Source organism: Aotus nancymaae, unplaced genomic scaffold (genome assembly GCF_030222135.1).
Source record: "Aotus nancymaae isolate 86718 unplaced genomic scaffold, 86718_ANA_hifiasm-v0.15.2.pri h1tg000008l, whole genome shotgun sequence".
NCBI lineage: Eukaryota > Metazoa > Chordata > Mammalia > Primates > Aotidae > Aotus > Aotus nancymaae.
Window position 1 is genome coordinate 58,308,902 of NW_026988419.1, and position 25,534 is coordinate 58,334,435.

Here is a 25,534-nt window from a genome sequence, read left to right on the forward strand (position 1 = left end):
CTGGGTTCAGGCAATTCTCCTGCCTCAGCCTCCTGAGTAGCTGGGATTACAGGCACGCGCCACTATGCCCAGCTAATTTTTTGTATTTTTAGTAGAGACGGGGTTTCACCATGTTGACCAGGATGGTCTTGATCTCTTGACCTCGTGATCCACCCACCTCGGCCTCCCAAAGTGCTGGGATTACAGGCTTGAGCCACCACGCCCGGCCCCGATTCAGTAGTATTTTCAAGCAAACAATTTTTTTAAAAGTGTTTGCAATCCCAGCACAGTAAGAAATAAGGCCTCTTTTTCTTCATATTGGCAAAACAGTATATATATATATATATATATATATATATATATATATATATATATACACACACACACACATAAAATTCACCCACACTCTACTTTTCTATAGATATTATACTTCATATACTCATATTTATCACAACACCAGCATTCACGATTTTTAAGTAATAAATCAGTTGAAGTTCATAGTGTTGCTTCTGAATCCCTGGAACATTATGAAAATCGGGTCCACACCACCTCAAGAAGACAGGACAGCTTTTTTCAGCTTCTCTATTTCTACCTCTAGATTACTTCTCCTTGCCTTTTCTTCTTCCAAATCTTTTCTCAGTTTTTCCAGTTCTTTCCCATGATCCTTTTTCAGTGCTTCTACAGTGCACAACAATTCAATAATATGGGCTCTAAGCTCATCCAGGAAATTCTTTTTCTCATCATCTGTTTCTACTTTAGCTTTGATTTCTAATGGAGTCAGGAAAGCAGTTGTATTTGCTTTAGAAGCACTGGAAGGTGTTGAAAGGTACACAGATGGCTTTGGAGAGTAGCATGTATCTTTCTTTAATTCAGATGGCTTTAGGTTGGCACTATCTTCTTCTTTTGGTAACTTGAAGATTTTTTCGGGGCTGTGAGTTGGAGAATGTCTACCATTGAAGCAGCCCGGCAACCTTCTTTCAGGCATCTTTTGTCTATTTGCAGTGAGATGAAGCAAGTTTTCTGAGGAAGCTATGTCATCAAAATTTACAATATCTGTTTCTTTGGCGGTCCTTACTATAAGTGAATCAAGGTCTACTGATTTTGGTCTAAGTGGCAACTGTTCAGAATCTAGCTTTGGTTTTGATACAGGCTCAGCTTCAAATTTTGATGAAATGGTAGAAACTTCCCCCATTAATCTTGGCTATAGGAGGTGGTGGAAGAACTGGTTTTTCAGGTCGCTTTGGGTACGTAGTTCCAGAAGATCTCAATAAATTATTGGCTTTGGTAGGTGGAGTAGGTTTCTTGGGTGGGACTAGTGGAGCTGCTGGTTTAGAAGGTTTCTGTTCCAGTGTTGATTTTTCATCCTTTTCTTCAGGCTTTAAAGGAAAATACTGCTTCTCTGTAGCTATCAGTTCAGGCTTGGGAGCTGGACCCTTAGCAGGAGGTGGTGGTTTCTTTGGTTTTGGAAAGTCTTTGTCCAGTTCACTTATCTGAACAGCAAAATTGTCTGGAAATACTCCTTCTTTACCATTAAGTTCACCCTTCCATCAGCCAGCTTCTCCAGTCTCCTTACTTATCAAATGGATTATCTCCCCCTCTTTAAAAGTAAGTTCATCTTCATTCATACCTTCATATGCAAATAATGTTCTACAATATTCTTTAGCTTTAATTTTACCATCCGTGTCTGTTTTTGTTATCGCCACACTCTTGAGTTTTGGGTCCCAGTGACTAGATGATTAAGGGCTTTTCTGTTTTTTTCTCTTCTGTTTCACTACTCGATGTTCTTGTCCGAAGTTTCACAGAGCCTTCTTTAAAAATGTCTCCAAATCCAATTCCTCTAATTTTCTTGGGCTGTGTAACTGATCCAGGTGCAGTTTCACTCCCATTTCCCGGGGAAGGTAAAGGTGAAGTAGGCCCAGCCAAAACAGTTTCTGAATCGTCCTAGGATTCATGAGTTTCACCATCATCTGTTACCTCTACTTCTTTCACAAAATTTGAGGGAAACCATCCCAACTTGTTGTTCAGGGTTCCACTCCACCAGCCTTCTTCTACCTCTTCATTAATATCAATAATATCTCCCACTTTCAGCTCCATTTCATCCTCATTTTGTGGAATATACTCAAAAAGAACTTTACACTGACGCTTCTTGGTCTTCTTCTTAATGTTTTTGGTTTGTGGATGTGGCTGAATTCCTCCAGCTGGAAGTCCGTAAGTGCTTATTCGTTGTACAAGACTTGCTACATTCCCATGCCTTTCCCGTCTGATGGGCGAACTGTCATCTTTGAATTGTGTCTCTCTTTTAATTTCCTTAACAAAATTATCAGGGAACATTCCTCTTCTCCCATTTAGTTCTCCTTCTAGCCATCCTTCCTCCTGCAGCTTTTTCACATTCCTGATGACTTCTCCAACTCGAATAGTTAATTCATCATCATGTACAGCATCATAGTCATACTCCACAACATAGTCAACCATGCTGGAGGCGCCCGCAGGGAGAAGCCGAGGTCCGCTCCTCCTCCTCCTCTGGTGGCTCGCGCAGGCGCTTCCGCGGCTGGAGGCGGACCCCGCGCTCCGCGCTAGCCCCTCCTGACCTTAGGCGGGGCGAAGAGTCGCCTCCATCCGCCTGCGGCGCTCTCCGGCCAGTCCCTTCAGTGCGGCCCGCGAGGCAGACGCAGAGGCAGCCGCAGCTCCTCACGCCTGGCCTCCGCTGAAGCCACGGCGGCGGGAGGGCCCTACCCTGCCCGCCGAGACCGCGGCTTTCCCACCCTGGCCGTTCGCGCAGGGGGACGGACCCGCCGGTTCGCCCTGGCCCTCGGCTCCAACCCGGAGCGCCCGCCCAGCCTCGGAGCCCGCCCCTCGCCTCTCCCTTAGCACCAGCAGTTAGAGAAGGCCACCCCTAAGCCTACGGTGGAGACCCACACCGACATTCTTGTACGTAACTACAATTATTAAAATCAGAAAATTAACACTAATACAATAGAATTGTTTAACCTATAGACTTTTCCAGATTTACCAATTGTTCTAATAATGTTCTTAACAGCAAAAGAAAATTTTGGATCATGCATTGCATTCAGTTGTCCTGTCTTTAATTTTCTTTGGTCTGGAACGGTCTTTGTTCATCAGGATTTTTGAATACATCACTTATTTGTAGATCGTCTTTCAATTTTTGGGTTGTCTGATGTATGTTCACGATTGCATTTGGCATTTTGTACTTACGGCAGGAATAGGTAGTGTTTTTTAAGATGGCACATAATGATATGCTGATAGGAATGAACTGATAGAGGGGAAAAGAGAGAGGACAGTTGCTGAACGATGCTCTTGAGGGGTGGGAGAGCAGTAGGGCTGAGCTCAGCCTGAGGACTGAAGCGCTGAATTTGACTGGAGATGAAATTTATTTATTTATTTATTTATTTAGCCAGAGGAATATATGATAGATTGTGAGAGGAGAAAATAGTTGAGTGAGTATTCAAGGGAAAGATCATCCAGGGATCTGGGGCATGAGAGCAAAGAGGACAGGAAAGAGGTGTTGGCACAGTGGAATGTGAGGCCTGGCAGGGCTGAAGAGTCATTAGAGTTGGGGAACTATAGAAAAGGAGTGGGGTTGGTCATGGAAGAGTGAGGTGCATAATGTTGTAGCTATTGACAATGAAAAAATACAGATTTTGACCAGAGAAATGGGTGATTCAAGCAGGTGGAAGACAATATCACTGGATGGAAGGGAGGTCAGAACAGAAGGGATTTGAGGATTATTAGATATGGAGATCACCGAGAGTGGTGGCTGAAGTCATGCTGAAGAGCATGGCAGTGTGCTAGAAGCCAGAATCCTCCAGAAATGACTGGACTGACTGTACTCCCTGGGGAGGACCCTGCTGAATTCTGAGACCCTCTCTTCATTCCACTGACAGTGGTGTGAGGAAGAGGAAGTGTATCTTGTTTGGAGTAGTTGGACCTCTGGAGAATGCTTCTTTTTGTTTGTTTGTTTAAACTTTATGTCATCTGAAAGATAAATGTTGTGACTTTTATGGGTGGTCTAAAATGCAGGATTCACTTTTATTGAAGGAATGGAAACTAGACTGCAAGAAGAAAGCCAGAAACTGTGGAGCTCGGAACACAGAGGGTGGGGTAGTTCTTACTGGGATGTCATGGAGCGTTGGGGCATTTTTCTACCCAGAGAGAGCATGTAGGTGCAGTGAGGCACTGGAGACCCATGGTCCTACTATTTTGGCACTTTGTCATTCTTGGCATGTATATAAAAGCCTGAGGTATCTAGAGAAATCCAAAGACTATACCATAGGCCAGCTGCATTTGCCTTCTGACCAAGCCATCAGTTCTCAGTGAAATGTTGGGTTTTCTTGTTCCTATTTGAATTTTTCTCTTTCTTTTATCATTTACATGTAAAAAATAGATCATTACGTTCTTATCTAGCATCTGTCTCAAAGACGTTGTTGCTTCAAAAACTGCAGAAGTTGGTACAGCTTGTCATGAAAACCAGCTTTCTTTTTCTCCTTGCCCCGTCTATACTATTTTTCCTCATCCATATTTTTAAACCATTAAAAAAACCCCTTCAACTGAACAGAATAGCTTTAACATTGTGTTCAACATAGTGGCAAATCTGTTCAGTGTAGTGACATATGAAGTATGGGTTTCTACCAGGAGAATTTCTACAATTTTGCACCTTTGCAGCATTTCTGTCTCTCATTTACTTGATTAATAAAAGTCCAGAGGGAAACTTTTGGCATTTTTTTTCCCCATCAGATGGATCTCAATAAGACTGAGGAGGTAATATTGAAACTGGAAAGCCTCCACCAGCAGCCTCATATCTGGGATTTTCTACTTATTACTGACGAGGCTACACACAAGCCACGATCACGTGGAAGACGGCATGCGTGTTGCAGTGCACTTTCTCCGGGCTGTTTTGAATTAAGTGAAAATGAAAAACGTAAGTATCGATACATTGTTTTTCACCTTATTTTTAAAATGGGAAATAAAAATTACTGAGTAATTGTTGGATTAAAAAAACCTCACAATAATGTCACCTTGAAACGACGGGAGCTTCTGCACCTCCACGTCTGTCCCTCATCTGTCTGTGTACATGTTTTATGTAGGGGCCGTGATGTTCTTCATAGCATGTTCTCCCTGATTTAAAAAAGTTAGCTCCATACTTTAATATTTCATCTGTTGTTATAGCTGATAAATGGTCGTTTTGAATGGCTGCAGCGTATATCATTCTGGTAAAGTACGATATAGCATAATTTACTTAATAAATTTAGCATTAGATTTTTGGTTGTTTCTAAGTTTTTCACTATTAGAGATGAGGCTTGAATATAATAATTTAAACTAATTTCTTAAGAAGTTATGCCACAGTTGCCCACATAGTATTCAGAACTGATAAGCTCAGTTGCGTCAGTGGTGTAATTCAGTGAGCTGGATGTTGGTCTTCTATGCTGGATCTGACCCCCATGTTACCTGGGGTGACTTTGGGAGCATCCCTTCCCATGGTGGGTTTCCCATGCTTTAATCAGCATGACCCTCTTTTACAAATAATTGAATTATTTTGTGTAAACTCATTGTATGAATAATGGGTTTTATTGTCTTTTATTAGCAGAAGTTTATATTCTTCTCTGATTTTTAACTGTTACTTATTTTATCTGCCATTGGTGAGAGAAACCCACATTGCCCTTAGGCTGGGACAAAAGGGGCCCTGTCCTGGGGCCTGTGCTTTGGGGAGTTCCCTGTTCTGGCCTTCCTCAGATTGTATCTCTGCTCATGGCTCAGAATGCCCATGGGGTGAAGGTGATGTGTTCACAGAGCCCACACACCGTGATTCCCTCTCACCCTGGAGTTCCCTAATCTAATGGCCAGAGCCTGCTCAAGCCTCTTTTCCTGACCCCTCCTTCTGAGGGAGTCTTACCATTGGACTGTGCCTCCTCCAGCCTAAGGGTGGTCTAGGGATGACTGCAGCCATTGGCAGGAGTGTAGGGTGAGAGGCATGGGTGCTGTTGGGCTGTGTAGGCTGGAGGACTCACCTGTGAGCACTAAGGCCCCTTGTGGTACAGACCAAGCTGAGGGTGGGGAGCACATAGGGGAGGAGTGGGCTGAAGATTGTGGCCAGGGACAGGCGCTCCCTTAAACTCTTACAGTCTGGTGTACAACTCCGTGTCCGAGGATCCTCTGGTGTCCGAGGATCAGACAATTCTTAATCTGAATGTAGCTTTCCAAGTTGTTATGAAGATCTATTGGTCAATATAGGAAAATGGAACATATTATGATAGTTAGTTAGCTTGATTTATAAATTAAATATTTGAACATATTAGAAATGCCTCTTTTTGTATTCTTGCCTGAAGCCCTGACTCTGTTAGCAGTGAACAATGAGAACAATGGGGCTATTCGGAGAGACGCAAAATTTAAAATGAGAAGATATTGATGACGGTTGTTGAACCATATCAACTTCAGCATAAATTGTATTTCCATATTTTGCTTCAGTAGCATGATATCAAGAAAATCTGCATTCATAGAGAGAAGTATTTGCAAGTGGTACCAGGTTTCAATGATATATCTTATAATCCTGGGATACTCTTCAATACACAGAGTTGTCATAAAATATTTTTCTTGATGAAAATCTACAAGGAAATAATCTGTTTGGAAGCACAGCTTATGGTTGTGTTGGTCACATGTTGCCAAAATACAGATATAGTCCGCCTTCTGTTGAGTGCATTTTCCAATCTACAAATTGAAGCGTATTTATTTATAAAATAAAATATTAATATTCTAAAAATAAAATTAATACCATGTATATGTAGACTCCCCCTCCCCAAAGCTCCCTTTTCTTTGAAACAATTTGACAGCCACTGATTGAACCCTTGACCTATTCAGATCCATAGGTTAAGACAGGGTGGAGGATTGAGGTACATGGCATTGCCCTGCAAATATTAGACTGATTATCTGAAATTGAAGCAGCCAGGCTGACTGTTCATTTGCTTTTCTAATATGGCAGCCCTTTGCACCTTGCTGGCCTCATCAGCTGCCCTGCGGCAGGAAGAATCAAGGCTGTGTATAAAGTAACACCTATGGCAGAGCCAATGCAAACTTGAGTTCTGTGTCAAAGGCAGAGTGGAAGATGGCCTAAGTTCTCAAGTGTTTCAAGAGAAGACCTGAACTCTTAAATTTAGTTACTAGTCCAGGGAGTTAGAGTCAAATTAAAGCCATGAAGAATGCTGACACATAAATGGTCCAGCCACTTCTTGCAACAGTGCTAGGGGCCCAGTCCACGGGATGTTAAGTAAACCTTGAATTGATGCTACTTGTTTTGCTCACTACCCATTCATACTGCTTTTTGTTTTGTTTTGTTTTGGTTCTAGTTCCTTAATATCCCTAGAAGATTTAGATTGGCTGCCACTCAACCAAACTTTTTCCTAGGTTTCTGAACTTGTACTGAATGTGACCATTTCGACACTGACATTTCTGCAGCAACATGGAGTAGCAGTCACTGGTATGGGTGCCTTGCAGCTATTGCTATATTTAAACAATGTTTAACTACTTAAATTCATTGACCATCAACAGAGAGCTAAAATGATGTTCAAAATGATTTAATTAGAATTTTAAATTCAAAAAAGAATCAATTGTTTCTGTTAATACAAGACAAAAATAGAATAAAAATTTGGAACTCAAAACTGAATTTGACTTTCTACCACTGTTGAAATTCTGCAGTCATTACTAACATAAATAACATTTTTGAATTAAAATAATTGATTTTAAAATTCTTTGACATTATTTCTTCTAATATTAGACCTATCACTGGTTCTGTGATTTTACTCTTTCCTCTCTCTAACCTCCTATTGGAAGGAAATATTTTAAAAATGGTAGTTAGTAAGAGGAGGCAGGTTGATGTGACCTTACAGAGTCCCCTAACTAAATAAGCAGTCCTACCACAGGGGAGGGAATGGAATTATGTAGCTCTTTTCTTGACCCAGGATATTATTTGCTGAATTGTCAACTGAGTCTGAGCATTTTACTTTTAATTCTTTTCTTTTGTCTATTTTTCTATCTTTGGCTATTTCTTTAAGAGAAATACAGTGAGAGAACAACAAAGTTAGACTTCATCCACTCATCTATTCATCCATCCTTTTATTCATTCATCTGTCCACCCATTCACCCACACATCCATGCATTCATACATCCATCCACCCAACCATCCATCCATCCATCTGCGTACCCATTCACCCACTAAACAACCCTTCAACCCATTTATACCTCTATCTATCTATTCATCCATTAATTCATCCATCCATCCACCCATTCACATACTCACCAACCCACCAACTCATTCATCTATCTATCCGTCATCCATCCATCCATCCATTCACTCATCCATTCATTTATGCATTCATCTACCTCCCCATTCATCTACTCACCAACCCACCAACACATCCCCAGACAGTGGAATAAAAAGCTGAATAAGACACAGTTCTTCAATGAGAACACATGGACACAGGGAGGGGGACAGCACACACCAGGTCCAGTTGTCAGGTGCAGGGGTAAGGGGAGGGAGAGCATTAGGACAAATAGCTAATGCAAGGGGGACTTAAAACCTAAATGATGAGTTGATAGGTGCAGCAAACCACCATGACACATATATACTTAGGTAACAAAACTGCACGTTCTGTACTTGTATCCCGGAACTTAAAGTAAAAAAACAAAACAAAACAAAAACAAAAACAAAACATAGTTCTTGCTTTCAAAAAAGTCATCTTTAGTAAAGGAGAGAGATATATCAATAAAGAAAAAAAAAAGACCACAGAGTAAGGATCTGAAATCTGTTTCAGGAAAAACTTCAAGGAGGAATTTTGAAGGGTGAGTTGGAGTTTATCAAAGAGATGAGGGAGCATTTCCAGGAAGGAGAAAGAGTCTGTGAGATACTTGGGCTTGCTAAGAGCTGTGAAGGTTTGACATTCAGCTTGTCTGAGGTACAGTAGGGAGTAGCGGGGTTGGCACAGAAAAGAGCCCAGGCCAAAACATGAATGGCCATGGAAGCAGTAGAATTAGATCTGCGTTATAGAAAGATACTCCTGGGCAGTGTGAGGAATGGATTGGAGGCAGGCCAGTCTGGAGTTCAGGATTCTGGGAGCAAGTCTTTCACTGACCACTTTCTCCTTAGGTCTCAGTATCCTGAACTATATTATTATTTGAGATGGAATCTTACTCTGTTTCCCAAGCTGGAGTGCAGTGGTGAGATCTCAGCTCACTGCAACCTCCAACTCCTGGGTTCAGGCGATTCTGCTGTCTCAGCCTCCCGAGTAGCTGGGACTACAGGCATCTACCACCCGGCCCAGCTAATTTTTGTATTTTTAGTAGAGCCTGGATTTCACCGTGTATTGGCCAGGCTGGACTCAAACTTCTGACCTCAGGTGATCTGCCTGCCTCAGCCTCCCAAAGTGCTGGGATTACAGGTGTGAGTCACCACGCCCAGCCCTGAAGTATTATATAATGAGATTGTTATGCACAGAGATTTCTACAATCCCATTCAGAATTTTGCGGCTTCATGGAGCAAACTAACCTGAAACCCTCTATTACCCCAAATTCTGCCTGTTGCTTCTTTCTTCTCATTGCTTGTGACCCAGCACAGTGAGATCCACATAGAAAGGGTTTTTTTTTTTTTTTTGAGCACTCTGTAAAAGAAAGTTAGCTCATTAACGTTTAACTCCATTTTCAGGTTAGGTTAGTTCTACTGAGAACTATTTCTTCTTTTTTTTTGAGATGGAGTTTTGCTCTTGTTACCCAGGCTGGAGTGCAATGGTGTGATCTCGGCTCACCGCAACCTCCGCCTCCTGGGTTCAGGCAATTCTCCTGCCTCAGCCTCTCGAGTAGCTGGGATTACAGGCACGCGCCACCATGCCCAGCTAATTTTTTGTATTTTAGTAGAGACGGGGTTTCACCTTGTTGACCAGGATGGTCTCGATCTCTTGACCTCATGATCCACCCACCTCAGCCTCCCAAAGTGCTGGGATTACAGGCTTGAGCCACCGTGCCCGGCCTGAGAACTATTTCTTATGCTGAGAACAAAACACAGAGGTGGGGTGTGGGATGAATAAAACACTTCATTGAAGTCTTCCCAGTGACCTTAATTTTAACAAACTCATTTAGAAGCTCAAGTTTTTGTACATCATCCAAATTACAACAACCAATTTACCTTACAATTGGAAATGTAATTACCGCTAAGAATGTAATTAAAATAAACAATTTTCTATTAACTCTCCAGTGAGTCAAATCTAAGGAACACTATTACAAAACATACTTTGAGAGGTAGCTAAAAATTGTCTTCATTTCTCTTGTCTCCAAGAAAAATTCTTTGGCCTGATGAGCTGATTTGAAGGGAAAGGGATGAGTGGCCTCATGTGGCTTTGGGCTACTGGTCCAATTAAGTTATACACTGGAATTGTTAATCTACACATTGTGAATTCTCTGTTGTTTTAGCAACAAATTTCTGAATCCAAGGCGCCTTTCACTTTTTGAGAAAGATTGTGTACTTTTATAAGTATGCTATACTGACGTCACTATTCTTTTCTCTCCTTTCTGGAACTCTGTGAGTAATTCTAATACCTTCTGAGACCAGTAGAGATTAATAGTTACAGCTCAGCTTCAGGAGCCAGATCATTTGGGTTTGAATCAGACGCTTGATCTAACATGTGTGACTCTAAGAAAAAGGAGATAATTATAGCACCAACCTCACAGTGTTGTTGGAGGACTAAGTGAGACCTCCCATGGGTTATTCTTAGTGTAGGTCCTAGTACCTCTTCAACATACAATAAATGCTAGTTTATGCCATGTAGAGACAATCAGAGTGGAAACAAAAAGTCTTGTATTCCTGGGATCTTGCCCATCTTCAGTACCTTCCTGAAGTCCTCATTGACTTGGCCTTTCTTTGTAAATGTCAGGGATTGTGCTTTTTTTGTAGACCTCACTGCGATTATAAGGATCCTATGAGATAATGCATGTGAAAATGGTTCAATAGTGGTTGGCAAGTACGGGGGCTCAGTCCATGGGTGTTGAATCATGATCTAAAACAATCTAGTTTCTAGATGAAGGGTCAAGGTTCAAACACACCTTGAAATTTGTGTGTTTTTGTGTTTGTGTATGCTGAGGCATAATCCTCAGAGATTTTGTCATACCTTGGGGGTCTTGGATTTATATTTTGAATATGTCATTTCTAGATAGTGTCATGGGTTTTTTGGGTAGCTCATGAATTTTATACGTTGACAACTTGAGTTAGGGGAACTTTTTCTTGTGACTTTGAATAATTATTGGAAATATAGTTTTAAAGAACTCCATAGTATTTTATGCTATGAATATACTATAATTTATCTTTTCCCTTGATGCTAAGCCCTTAGCTGGTTTTCAGTATTTAATCAGTATAGAACCAATAAAATATTGTTGTACAATAATTTTTGCTCAGATATCTGATTAAGCTTCTTGAGAAAGATTTTTAGAAGTGAAATTATTGGGTTCAGGGACTTGAATTTTATAAAGCTCTTGAAATACATTTTAAAATTGTCCTCTGGAAATGTTGCAACCATTTATGCCAGGGAGTGTGTGACACTTCACCGTTCTCTCTATAGCAGCAAGCATTTTTTTCTGTTTGCTTTTTCTATTTGATGCCCAAATGGTGTTTTGTCTTCATTTGCTCTTCATTTAGGGGTGGAAATGCTATTTTTTTTTTTCTGAATTACATTAGACATATCAAAATATTCAACCAACTGATGGTGTAAATCTTTTGTTGTTCCAACAGAGCCAGGTTACCACCTGTCCATGCAGAATATAGTGTGGGATCCACAGAAAGTCCAGTATGATCTCAAATCCCAATTTGGTTTTGATGATCTTCACGCGGAACAGATCCTGAACTATTCAGCTGAACTAAAGGAGGTACACATGCTTGACTGCTTCTCACACCGTTAGGTCTTTCCTGGAGACTGGATCTACAGCCTGTTGCTGGGGCAGGGTGGGCAGGTACCACAGGAGAGGCAGCCAGACAGGAGGGTTCCATTAAAACCTGAACTCCTTGCACAGAAGGGACCCCTGCTGTCTTCAGCTTTTCTAGAAGTGTCTCTTTCTTCTTACCTTGAAGTTTTATCCTGGAATGGAAAGGCAGCTTGGAAGTAATAAGATACTTAATTGCTCTGGGAACTAGCAGTGGGAGAGGCCAGGTCAAGTGAGGTTGTGAGATTCTGAAGACAAGACAGTGCTAGTGGGGTCCAGGTAGGAAGGTGGTGTACCAGCCGTAGTGTGTTGGGGTACAAGTGGGTGAATTTTTAGGTAAAGAGATAATTTTCCTTAGAAGAGTAGGAGCTGTAGGTTATAGATGCCAGCTGGGTTCCCTGAAGTTGAGCTTCTTCCCAAACTAGGTGAAATAACGGGGTTGGACTGGATGATCCCCAAGACTCAGTTCACTGCTGGTATTGCTGAGGTTCTGGGAGGTCACAGAGTTCCTTTTGCCACTCTGGCCTGTTTGTCGGCACTTCTCCTTTGCATGGTGCAGGCCCAAGAACTATGCACCTGGAGCTTTGGTCCATAGACTTTACTTCCAGGGTTAGAGCATTTCTGGTGCAGCTCCTAGGTCAGGGTTGAGCTAGGCATGTTTGGAAAAGACTACTGTTCTGTTAGGATCTCAGTCCATGCTGGGTGTGTAGCTTTTGCTCACTTCTCTGTCAGTTCCCCACAACCTGGTCTTCCCAGATGGCACTTTTCACATTTCAATGCAGCTACTGTTTTTGTTCAGACTGTTGCTTTCAATATTTAGACTCTGGATCTGTGCTGTCAGTCCGAAGGCTTAGATGGTTGGCCTGCAGCCAGCAGACCCTCATGCTGGCTTGGTGTTTGAAAAATTCTGCCAGGTAGGTTAGGGCTCACCACAGTATACTAAATTTTGTGCTTCTTGTACCCCTTGCACAATTTTATTTATCATCTTAGTTTTAGGAACTATTTACCTACTCTATATAGAATTTGAAATTGTGACTCTTGGGTTTTCTCATGGGTGCTGATATAGATGGAATATGAAACCCCAGTTGGCTGACTTTTATTCTAGTTTTCTCCATCTTTATGACCCATTTTCTCATTATATTATAGTTTGAGTAAACTATGTAAAATTTTTACTTTAGAATGTTAAATATATTGAGATTAGAATTAAAAAGAAAATGATCAGAAAATGCCACTGTGTATATCACCAAAGCTCCATTTATCATCTGATGGTGTACATATGATATACATATGATTGTACCTCATATGTGTGAGCTTTCTATTGCTGCTACCCCAACACGGTGGCTTAAAGCAACCCACATTTTTTTTTTAAATCATAGTGTACTGGAGGTCAGACGCCTGAAATGGTCTTACTGGGTCAGACTAAAGGTGTCTGCAGGGCTGCATTCCTTCTTGAGGTCAAGGAGACATACTGTTTTAGGGGAGGAAACATTCTTTTTTTCTCTATTATTGTGTTCAATGGCTGGGGATCATAAATTAACCTGAGAAAAGACAGATAAACAAGAAGAAAACCAGTTATTATGTAGGTATGTAAGGGAGTTCACAAAGTGAAATATATAGATGTTCCCTGACTTATGATGATTCAACTTATGATTCTTCAACTTCACAATGTTGTGAAAATGATATATATTTAGTAGAAACTGTACCTCGAGTACCCATATGATCATTCTGTTTTTCACTTTCAGTACAGTAGTCAATAAATTACATGAGATAATAAATGCCTTATTATAAAATAAACTTTGTGTTAGATTGTTTTTCCCATTGTAAGCTAATGTATGTGTTCTGAGAACAGTTCAGGCAGGCAAGGTTAAGTTTGGTTATGTTTTGAGGTTAGCTGTATGAAATGCATTTTTGGTTTATAATATTTTCAAGTCATTATGGGCTGATCAGGATGTAACCTCATTGCAGATTAAGGATCACCTGTATTTTAAGGAAGCAGCCAGATGATGAAGGCTTATACACCATCCAAGTCTGTCTATGCAAATACAGGGGGTTTGGGGTTTCTAAGCAGCAAGGCAAGTTATGGGAAGGTGAGGGGAGGAAATGTACAGTGAATGAGTTATCCTGTTTTGCAGAGAAGTCTTCCAGGTGATCAGAGTTGTTTGAAGAAGTAGTTCTCTTTGTGGTAGGAGAGATCTTTTTTTTAAGACAGAGTTTCACTCTTGTTGCCCAGGCTGGAATGCAGTGGTGTGATCTTGTCTCACTACAACCTCCCGCTCCCAGGTTCAAGCGATTCTTGGACCTCAGTCTCCTGAGTAGCTGGGATTACAGGTGCCTGCCACCACACCTGGCTAAATTTTTTTTTTTTTTTTTTTTTTTTGTATTTTTAGTAGAGACAGAGTTTCTACTACCTTGTCCCTACTAAAAATACAAAAAAAAAATTGGCCGGCGTCAACTACCCCATGTTGGTCAGGCTGGTCTCAAACTGCCGACCTCAGGTGATCCACCCACCTCGGCCTCCCAAAGTGCTGGGATTATAGGAGAGAGCCACCACGTCTGGCCAAGAGAAACCTTTACAGATGAAAATTATCTTTATAAATGTAAATTTTCTTTAGAAATCTAGATTTCCTTTACCAAAAGGAAATGTATACTCTATTTTTAAGCAGTTAGGGAGAGATAAGAAGCTGGTTCTTGTCTTTAGCTCAAAATAATACATATGCCAAAGAGACATACTTTGAGGTGGTATGTTCTGTTTTCTTGCTTTTTCCAGCTTCTAGTGACAATCCGCATTCCTTGGGTCTTAACCCCTTTCTCAATTATCAAAGCCAGCAACAACAGGTCTAGTCCTTCCCACATCCCATCACTTGGGCACTAACATTGTTGCCTCCTTTCTCCAATAAGAACCCTTGTGATTACAGTGGGATCACCAGGAAACCCAGGATAATCTCCCATCTCAAGGCCAGGTGATAAGCAGCCTTAATTTCATCTGCAGCCTTAAATCTCACTCACAATATAACATATACATGGGCTCTTGGGACTGGGACATGAATATCTTAGGGGACCACTGCCTGCTTCTCACTCTTTGTAAGTGTAATTGCCTGGTGGGTTCTTCCTGCCCACTGCATAGACAAAAGGAATTCACTGAGACTGCAGTCCTGCAGTAGAGAAAGGGTTTAATTAATGCAGAGCTAGCCAAGGGGAAGAAATGGAGGTATTACTCAAATCAGCCTCTTTGAGAACTCAGAGGGGTGGGGGTTTTTTTTGTTTTTTTTTTTTGGATAGTTTGGTGGGCAGGGGACTAGGAAATGGGTTCTGCTGATTGATTGGGGATGAAATCACAAGGGTGTGGAAAATGCAAAAGTCTGAAAAACATCTCAAAAGATCAATCTTAGGTTTGACAATAGTGATGTTATTTATAGGGGCAATTGGGGAGGTCATGTATCTTGTAATCTTTGGCCCCATGACTCCTGAGCAGCAAGGGATTATAGAAGGCCAGCTAGGGGCCAATGGCTGGTTTTCATTTAGCTACACTGACATTTTAGCAGCATTCAGGCCCCTCCCATAATCTTAATCTTGTGGCCTTTTATTAGTCTTACAAGGGCAGGTTCTGTTCCTGAGAAAGGAGAGGATTCATCTTAAGGAGGGACTACTATCACCCTTGCTAAAAAGTTAAACTATAAACTAAATTCCTCCCATGGTTAGCTTGGTTTATGCCCAGGTGTAAGCAAGGACAGCCAGCCTGAGGCTAGAAGCAAGATGGAGTCAGTCATGCTAGACTTCTCTCACTCTCATGATCTGCAAAGGAGGTTTCACAGGGCCCTTTCCATCTGGATCAGCCTGTGCTTCTAGGCCCTCCCTGGGGTCCGTCTGACTCCTGATCCCTCCAGTCTCTGGGCCTGCTGGAGGCCTCAGTGCATGCTGCCACTGCAGGAGAGTAGTCCTCCTCTCACTGTCTCTGCTTCTTGAATTGGAAAATGATTTGTCTAATCTCACATCCTCTGTGGAACCCCTGTAACCTCACTTCAGCCTCTGCCTCTACTCCTTCAACCTTCCATAATAAGGCATGTCCAAAGGAACCTGATGGCTGCACATCTGCCTCTCATAGACTGAGAACATCTGAGTTGGGACTCAGCCTTATCTATCTAACACGATACATAGTATTGTTGATTTTTTTTTTTTATTTGAGACGGAGTCTCACTCTGTCACCCAGGCTGGAGTGCAATGGCGCGATCTCGGCTCACTGCAACCTCCACCTCCCAGGTTCAAGCGATTCTCTTGCCTCAACCTCCTGAGTAGCTGGGATTACAGGCACGTGCCACCTTGCCCAGCTAATTTTTGTATTTTTAGTAGAGACGGGGTTTCAACATCTTGGTCAGGCTGGTCTTGAACTCCTGACCTCATGATGCACCTGCCTCGGCCTCCCAGAGTGCTGGGATTACAGGTGTGAGCCACTGCACCTGGCCAATTTTTTTTTTAATTAAGGAAAAAAAATAGGACTAAAACATCAGGAACCCTGTGCTTTGACAGTCACAGGCTAATATTTTAAATCTTGATCCTAAAAGAACCTAAAAGTGAACACAAAAGACTAAAATTAAGCTGTTTGACTACTGCCATTATTTAGCCGATTTAGGCTGTTATAACAAAAGATCATAGACAGGATGGCTCGTAAACAACAGAAATTTATCTCACTGTGTCCTCACATGGAAGAAGGAGTAAAGAAACTCCCTGAGTCTCTTTTATCAGGGTACTAATCCCATTCATAAGGCTTCACCTTCACAATAGTTCCCCAAGGCCCCACCTCTTCATACCATCACCTTGGGGGCTAGGATTTTAAAGTATGAATTTTGGGGGACAGTCCATAAGCATTTAGACCATGGCAGTCATCAACAGAATCTCTTAAAGATAGCATTATAATTGTTATAAAATGATGTAATAGGGGAATGTGGTTCATTATATTACAAACATAAGTATTTGTAAAGCGGTGTTAGAGGAACTGTGTTGAAGTTCACGTGTAAAATAAAGGAGGTTTGTTTCAAGCATGTTAAACAGTTTCTGACCCAAGACCTCAATTTGAATCTTTCCAATATTATCCACTTTTGATAATCAGAAAAGAAAATGTTCTTGGCAAAACAACTTTGTTAGTCCAAAGTATCGATTAAACTGGGCTGACCCATGTTCACTTTTGGCCTGAGAACAAAAAGAAACAAGATTTGATGTCATCTCTATGTCCTTGGCCTGGAGAAACAGCTGTTCCCATTGTTTGTGGATGAAACTGAAAAATATAACCCCTTTTTTTTTTAAACTACCAAGTCTCCCCTCAAGGTAAATCACATACATATTATCACTTGTTACTTCTTCAATCAAGCAAAATGTAAGACCTTTTACTATGGCAAGATCGTGGTGTTATTTTTAGAAGAGGAAGGTTCTAGGAAAGGAGCTTTACTTCTAAATATTTTTTCATATTGTTGTCAGATACCCACAGACAGCTCTTTGGAGAAGATGGTGTGTTCAGTCTTGTCTAGCACGTTAGAGGATGAAGCTGAGAGATGGGGCCACACTGGAGACTGCCACCCCAAGTGGTCAGAAGCCAAAAACTATCTTGTCCATGCAGTCAGCTGGCTGTGAGTCTTCCAACAGGTGCTGTCTCCTATCTAGATGTTCTGTCCAAAGGTGTGCCAGTTTGAGTGCCCAAATCCATTCTCCTCCCTTGCCCCACCCCCACCATGTTGTTTACTGTTGGATTTTATGTCCTTTCCAGGAAAGGACCTTAGGATCCCCACATCCTGGCCATTGAGTGCACCTTATCTCATGTGCATCAACTGGCCCCATCTCCTTAGGCCTAGGTCCTCAACCATCATCACCAAACGGTCCATCTTAGGTTTGCACACACACCTTGGCAACTCAGAAGTTCCTAGACCCATGCTCTGTTATTGGTGCATGAGATTCTCCTGGACTACTTTGACCAGCTCCTTGGATGTTTTCATGCTGGCATTCAGCATCCCTGCAGTACTTTGAGCTCTGGACTGGCCTTGTCCCTTCACTCTGGTTTTGACCAGAAGCTCTGTGCACAGTGACTGTGATTTCAGTGACTGTAATTTAGCAACACGAAGGGAGGCTCTGGTCTGTCTTTACAGAAATGTTGGTGTGGGGCAGAGCGCCTGAGTGATCAGATTGCTCTTGGCCTCAGAAGCTCATGGGGCCCTGGCTGTTTCACAGCTTTGTGCTTCTTGGGGAGTTTTTGGAGACCGTGAGGCAGAGCTCTCATGGCAGTCACTTCCCATTTGGTTTATCAGGCTTTGCCATCTGCATCTCATGTTTTTCCTTAAAGAACATATCTCTTTAACTTTGTTCCCCTCTAGTATGTGTCATTTATAAAGGCCAAATCTCAAATAGTGGACAAAACATCATTAAAAATATATAGGTGTTGTCATCTGCTTTATGGTACTAAAGTCATCCAGCATAAAATAACCAAGGGACAGTGCTGAAATGATCAGCATCCAATGGTCTAGTGGATACCCTTGCTTTGTGCATTATCTGGGTAAAATAACTCGTGGTTATTTAAGATGTAGTTAGCACACATATGTGTACATCATGCACCTCCCATGCTATCAGGCTTGGGCAAGAATGATCTATTTTGGTATAATGTTGATGATAAACCACATTGCTAATTGACATCAGTATCATCCTCCCCATGTCCATGTCATAAAATGGCACTTAGTATATATGTATTAACTTTGGTATATATTTAAAAATATGAAATATACTTATGTTATCCTAAATATGTCAGTTTAGGTTTTAAATTATATTTCCTTGGTTTTAAGGTGCATGTTATTCTCTTCTCTCTCTTTTTTTTTTTTTTTATCTTGGGAGAATAAAGAGAAATAAGGCAGAGATTATAAAGTTGTGTGTATCCATTGTTGCAACATTAAATCTTTAATTTCTGAGTAGAAATTAAATCATAATGCAATTGCTAACAAATATTCTAATTTTCAAAAAAAAAAAGATAACTGTCTTTTTTTTTTTTTTTTTTGAGACGGAGTTTCGCTCTTGTTACCCAGGCTGGAGTGCAATGGCATGATCTCGGCTCACCGCAACCTCCGTCTCCTGGGTTCAAGCAATTCTCCTGCCTCAGCCTCCCAAGTAGCTGGGACTACAGGCGTGCACCACCATGCCCAGCTAATTTTTGTATTTTTAGTAGAGACGGGGTTTCACCATGTTGACCAGGATGGTCTCGATCTCTTGACCTCGTGATCCACCCATCTCGGCCTCCCCAAAGTGCTGGGATTATAGGCGTGAGCCACCGCGCCCAGCCAACTGTCGTATTTCTTTTCTTTTTTTTTTTTTTTTTGAGATGGAGTTTCGCTCTTGTTACCCAGGCTGGAGTGCAGTGGCGCGATCTCGGCTCACCGCAACCTCCGCCTCCTGGGTTCAGGCAATTCTCCTGCCTCAGTCTCCTGAGTAGCTGGGATTACAGGCACACACCACCATGCCTAGCTAATTTTTTGTATTTTTAGTAGAGACGGGGTTTCACCATGTTGACCAGGATGGTCTCGATCTCTTGACCTCATGATCCACCCGCCTCGGCCTCCCAAAGTGCTGGGATTACAGGCGTGAGCCACTGCGCCCGGCCGACTGTCGTATTTCTTAACTAAATATTATTCTTTCCAGTTTGCTATTATTAATGCTAGTATTTTTGTTTCCAAATTTGTAGGTGTTTGACCAGTGGCAACAGGGTAGCCTTCTTCAGAAGACACTCAGAGGCATGGGCCACAGTCTAGAGGCTCTCAGGAATCAGTTTGAAGAAAAGAGTAAGCCCCGCAAGGTGGTGGAAGCCCTGCACACTGCGCTGCTCCTCCTGAATGATAGCTTGGCAGCAGATGGCCCAAAAGATAATCACACATTTCCAAAGATGTAAGGTGGATTTCCCTGTTTGATTATTAATTAGATAGATGGCACTGAATTTTAAAGAGAGCATAATGATACTGTTAAAAACACATTCTGTAAACTACAGCTAGACAATGAATTTCAAGTTAGCAAATGGGATATCAAAGGCTTTCATTGTGGACTATCACCAGGATAGAAGTTTTTTCAGCACTCTAGATGCCTATTCAGAGGCCGAAATTGACCTAATAAGGGAGCAATATTTGAGAAGGTGTCAGTTTCCTGGATTTTGGATTTTATGTGTTTGGTATTTGTTTAAAAATGAATAAATACATTTCAGAGGCATTTTCATATACAGAACTACTTTACATGTGTAGCTATTTTCCTAGAATCTTCCTCTTGTAAAAATATATTTTTGTATTTACTTAAAGATTTTGTATAGTAGAAGTGTTTACATAAGGTCCGGAAATATTTTAGAATTAGGAAATGGTGGAACTTGTTTCTTCCTTTTTAAGATAACCACAATTTATTCACCAAAATAGCCGACTACATCTTTTTCCTCAGTAGGTGTGGCAGTTTGTAGTAACTTGAATCTTATTATCCTTCTGAAGTTAAGGCTTTCCTTGGAAAAGAACAATATGATTTCTCAATATTATCTCAAAAATGTTCATTTCAAACCAGGTCAGACAAACTGTTGCTCTCTGCGTACCATGAAGGAGAGTTGAGATGACAGAATTGGACGGACCGTGTTGTATTATGATTACTTAACAAATAGCAGTTCTAAACACTTCCAGTTTTTTCACATTTTCTGGAACCATTAGCAAACAGGATCTTGCTTTTGAAGGCCCTGTTTCCTAACTTTTACTTAAGAGATGTTCTGGGGCATGAGGTGCTGGTGCTAGAGGTGGCAGTACAGTTCCCCATCAGGGCCATAAAAGCTGTAGGAGGATGGTCACAGGGCGCCAGCAAGGATGCCTTGAAGCAGTGATCTAGGCAAAGGGCAGGGACAAAACATCTGTATTAAGTAAACAAATGCCAGGACATTGCATTGGGGATGTTGAAAACCTCCCTGCTGGTCTGTTACTTAACGAACATTAATAGAAACACCACATTAAGTCACCTTAATTATCCTACATGCCTTGAACTCCCCCTGGCACGTTAGCCTAGGATTCTGCCTGCTCTATGCCAGGCCAGGGCATTGAACCCCAGAAGCTCTACCTGGCTCTTAGTCCTACAAAGATTGGGGAAGCTGAAGACTACATCACACTCTAAGTACAAAGCTAGGACAGCCTGCATTCTTCTGTCCCCATATATAATTTCCATACATTCTCAGTGCCAGGAAGATGAGGCCCAAACACTGGCTTTGCTGTCCATCTGCTGTGTGTGTGTGTGTGTGTGTGTGTGTGTGTTTGTTTGAGACAGTCTCGCTCTGTCTCCCAGGCTGAAGTGCAATGGCATGGTATCGGCTCATTGCAGCCTTCACCTCCTGGGTTCAAGTGATTCTTTTGCCTCAGCCCCCTGAGTAGCTGAGATTACAGGCATGCCATCATGCCCAGCTAATTTTTGCATTTTTAGTAGAGATACAGTTTCACCATGTTGGTCTTAAACTCCTAGCCTCAAGTGATCTGCCCTCTTCAGCATCCCAAAGTGCTGGAATTCCAGGTGTGAGTCACCAAGCCTGGCCTGAAGCCTCCATTTGTATTTGGATACTGCTTTTGTTGCCTGTAGTAGAAAACTGCCACCTCTTGGCTGTTACAGCTTTGACCCTTCTGTTGGCTTCCCTATGGGATGGACTCCTGGCTTGGTAATGGCATTGCTAGATGACTGCTAAGGCCCTCGCTAGTTTTTAGTTCCTTGGTTTGCTGAAGACTTGGCACACAACTGCCCAATGGCCCTGTCTTCATTTGTTAAGAAGGAATCATCTGTCCCTGCTTGTTAGACTGCTACTGGGATCAACAGAGACCCCTGTGCTGAGATGCATCACGCTCTGAGTGGATGCCCTAAAGCATCAGTCCCTGCCACCAAAATCTGCTAATCTCTCTTTCTAAACCCACCCCTCTATCCTGCCATCCTTCTTCTCTTTACAAATTCACTGATTTTCCTACATGGGTGTGAGATGACACTTCATGCCTACCTTCAAGACTAATCCCTTTTGTTAATTCTATTATTTTCAAAGTAAATTTTTTCTCTAAGTTTTGTATGGAGTCATGAGTCCCATCCCAGTAGGTGCTAGTTTGTATGTGTGTGTGCGTGTGTGTGTGTGAGATATTCTAATTGCTTTCTCCTCTGTGTTCTGTGGTTTCTTATCTACCATTCCTATGGCACAAATTCTCTCCTCTGTTTTCCTCCTAAGCATTTGCTGAGTGCCTCCTTCTCTACCTTAGTATTTTATTGTTGTTCTACATGTTGATATATCTATTAAGTCCTTTGTGAAGTTTAATCCTTGTTTCTTCAATTCAGTATTTCAAATAAAGCAGTCACTTGTCTTCAGCTCTTTTTTTTTTTTTTTTTTTTTGAGACAGGGTCTCACTCTGTTGCCCAGACTGGAGTGCAGTGGGCAGTGGCACAATCTCGGCTCACTGCAACCTCGGCCTCTCAGGCTCAAGTGATTTTCCTGCCTCAGCCTCCTGAGTAGCTGGGATTACAGGCACACGCCACTACTGCCTGGCTAATTTTTGTATTTTTAGTAGAGATGGGGTTTCACCATGTTGGCCAGGCTGGTCTTGAACTCCTGACCTCAAATGATTCACCTATCACAGCCTCCCAAATGCTGGAATTACAGGCATGAGCCATCATGCCTGGCTGCCTTCAGCCTTCTTTAAATCTTTCTGAGAATCACATGCACTCTTAGCAGAAAACTGTGTATCTTTTATCATTAGCTTTGGTCCAGGAACCCCACCCCTTTTTTCCCACCCTGTCTCCATAACCAATTGTTCACATCTTTTTTTCTTCCTAAGCCACAATGTTCACTTAAAAGAAATGGAAATCACACCAGACCCTCAGTTTTCTACTGAGTATTTTTGTGTCATTATAGACTGCCTTTTCTTCTCCAGGTTCTGTCTGGTTCCTGCCCACATCCCTGCAGTCAGGGTGGCTGAGGTGTGGGAGCTCTTCACCCAGGCTCTAGCAGATAGCGTGGATTTTGGCAAGGCGAGGACTCACAGAGGTTCCTCCAGACCCTCCAGCAAGGACTCACCTTTCAGTGTCACACGTTGCTGTGAAGTGTCTGTTCACAGATGTGGGAGGAGGGGTGCGGGGGTGGGTATCCTTACTTGTCAGAACTTAAAGACACTTGACAGCAAGATCCAGATTCCAAGTCACGCAGCATTTCTTTTTTCCCTGGGGAAAATGAAATAATCTTCTTCCCACTTTCTGGTTCTTTCCAAGAGCCACTCTGCTTCCTTCTCAGTGTAACCCAAAAAGTCAGAGGAACGACTAACCTAAGACCACTTCATTCTGCAGATGGCCAGTTCCAAAAGCCGTGCTTCCAGCTTCACACTAGCACAAGGTGTCAGGAATCTGGTCAGCAGCCAGAAAGCCCAAGCATGAGGATGTGATGAAGCAGTTGCTCCACCTTGTAGGGTGATGACATGGGGATGGGTACCTCTTCCTGCTGGTGTCTCATAGAAGAATTATCACTGGGGCCTTGCTCATTCTCTGTATGCCCTCTACAGTGGTCAGGTCCATCAGTCCTCCAGCTAGAGAATAGCAGCAAGTATTTATCAAGCCTGGGTTCAACCCCAGACTATCAAGGTGCCATGAAGAGACTGACCACTATGGGACAGAAGTCGAAATGGACACCAGGGGCTCAAAGCTGTGGCGCACCTCCAGCCAGTGGAATATTCTGCTTAGGCTTCAAGTAGCTCAACTCTTTCTGCTTTTCTTTTTGTGGCTTGCCTTCTTTATTATGGGTGAGGATTCCATGTGGTTCCTCAAAGACACAGAAAGCTTGGACTCATCTGCTCTGGGCAGTTCTGCCCACGGTGTGGCTGTCTTGCTCCTCCCTTACCCATATTTATTCCCATTTCAGGTTCTTTGCATTATTAAACTCATTTTCTTTCCAGCTTCTCTCTCAGTTACTTCTTCCCTGTCTAGAGACCGTTGGTCTGACACTCCAAGGACTATTTGTATTGAGCTGCCTGGCTCTTCATTCTTCCTTTGACCTTGGATAATCCTACAGGCATTGCTAATTTGCTCAAGTTGGTACCACTGTGATGGTCCTGTACACCACCACACACCATCTCTGTATTTGAAACTTCTCTCAAAATGTTTTTCTGTATCTCATTAACTTCAAGGCAAGTGTTTTTAGATCCCATGTGAAACTTTATCCTAACCCTCACTTCTTTTAGACACTACTAGGAATATGCTTTTCCATTTTGGGGTAAAGAGAATGTTTAATCCATATTCAGTACCAAAAGCATCTCCAAATCAGCTGATTCAAACAATGCAATTTGTCAAGAATCTGGTTGTATGATGAAGTGAGACTTTCGGTCTGTGAACACGCTTCTCAAAGTAGTAGAATATTTTCCTTTGAATGGAATTTTTATTTCCCTAGTTGGCACTTTGAACTACTTTTCATTTTATTTCATTTATTTATTTTTGCCCTCAAATTACAGCATCTCTGGAAATTGCAAAGCAGGCTGCAAAACCTGCCCCAGTGGCCGGCACTGAAGAGATTTCTTCAGCTTGATGGAGCTCTCAGAAATGCGATAGCTCAGAATTTACATTTTGTCCAAGGTGAGCTAGTTCTGGCGTTATTTGTCCCTGACTCACTAATTGTAAACGTGAAATTTATTGGAAAATGGACTTTAAACTGCCTGACAACATTGTAAAGTTGAAGATAAGTTGGCTGGTGTTGAATGCTTATTTATGCTTCGCTCTGATGCCTTCTAGGGAATTTAAAATACGGCACACCAAGGCTAAATAATCAATGAGGGCACAGTGAAGAGCACATCCTTGATGTGGCCTATGACAAGCAGTGTCCTAGGGCTGGGTTGACTTTCACATTCACAGCAGCATCTGTGGTTGTCAGGCTGGAAAGGAACCAGAGTGCATTGTGAATAAGCGAATCTTTTGTATTGTTCCTTCTACCACCTCCTGTTACTGCTGCTCCTTGGTGTCTGGTAGGGATAGCATGTTTCCTGTGGGTTTATAGAATGACCTTCTTTAAACTTCCTTGACTCTGCTGAGCATTATTTCCTTCGCCCTCTTCTGAGGAAGTCAGGTTTGCACTTTTGCTCCCATGGGCTGCTGCCTTTGCATTTTCTCAGGGAGGAGAGGGAAAAAATGAGGGGGGATGCTACTTTAGAAGCAAAACTCTTCTGTAACTAAAACACATTCTCATGAGTCTTCAGAAAGGATAAAATGATTTACAATGACTTCTGTTTTTCTTTCTGAGTAAGAGAATAAAATATATAATAATAGGTCAAGTTTTTAAAAAAAATCTAAGTGTTCAGAATTCAGTTTCTTGATTTGTGGCCATGTGTAGAAGTAGCCTACCGTAGGTGAATAATAAATGAATTTGTCTATTATACAGAAGTCCTCATTTGCCTGGAGACATCAGCTAATGATTTTAAATGGTTTGGACTTGACCAATTGAAACTGGAAAAGGATGTGTTCTTTTGGGAGCTAAAGCAGGTAAAGCACAGCAAAGAATTGTAAATAAATAATTTTAATAAAACATGTACCCCAAAACCTAAAATGCAATAAA

General features: G+C 41.9%; 2 protein-coding genes and 1 pseudogene across 6 annotated transcripts in view; 2 read left to right on the forward strand and 1 right to left on the reverse strand.

Annotated features, from left to right (window-relative positions):
- Nucleotides 1–381: 381 nt before the first annotated feature.
- Nucleotides 382–2,479, reverse strand: LOC135273623 (CD2-associated protein-like; annotated as a pseudogene).
- Nucleotides 2,480–2,796: 317 nt separating this feature from the next.
- On the forward strand, nucleotides 2,797–17,860 carry LOC135273666 (ATP-binding cassette sub-family A member 13-like). The gene is made up of 4 exons (XM_064373349.1): nucleotides 2,797–2,907; nucleotides 4,732–4,915; nucleotides 11,759–11,892; nucleotides 17,416–17,860. The coding sequence occupies exons 2-4, from the start codon at nucleotides 4,732–4,734 to the stop codon at nucleotides 17,566–17,568; spliced, it is 471 nt and encodes a 156-aa protein (XP_064229419.1). The 5' UTR covers nucleotides 2,797–2,907; the 3' UTR covers nucleotides 17,569–17,860.
- A 1,757-nt stretch (nucleotides 17,861–19,617) lies between these two features.
- LOC105707071 (ATP-binding cassette sub-family A member 13-like) overlaps nucleotides 19,618–25,534 on the forward strand; it is a 34,187-nt gene continuing 28,270 nt past the window's right edge. For 4 of the 5 annotated variants that reach the window (XR_010341468.1, XR_010341469.1, XR_010341470.1 and 1 more), the window contains exons 1-2: nucleotides 23,875–24,561; nucleotides 25,361–25,461. Coding sequence is in view for 1 of the 5 variants with exons in the window: in XM_064373347.1 (XP_064229417.1) it covers nucleotides 19,706–19,854; nucleotides 24,434–24,561; nucleotides 25,361–25,461 (378 nt within the window). In the remaining 4 variants the exon portion in view is untranslated. Of the gene's footprint in view, nucleotides 19,855–23,874; nucleotides 24,562–25,360; nucleotides 25,462–25,534 lie in introns of those variants that run through there. The other variant, XM_064373347.1, reaches the window with a different exon arrangement.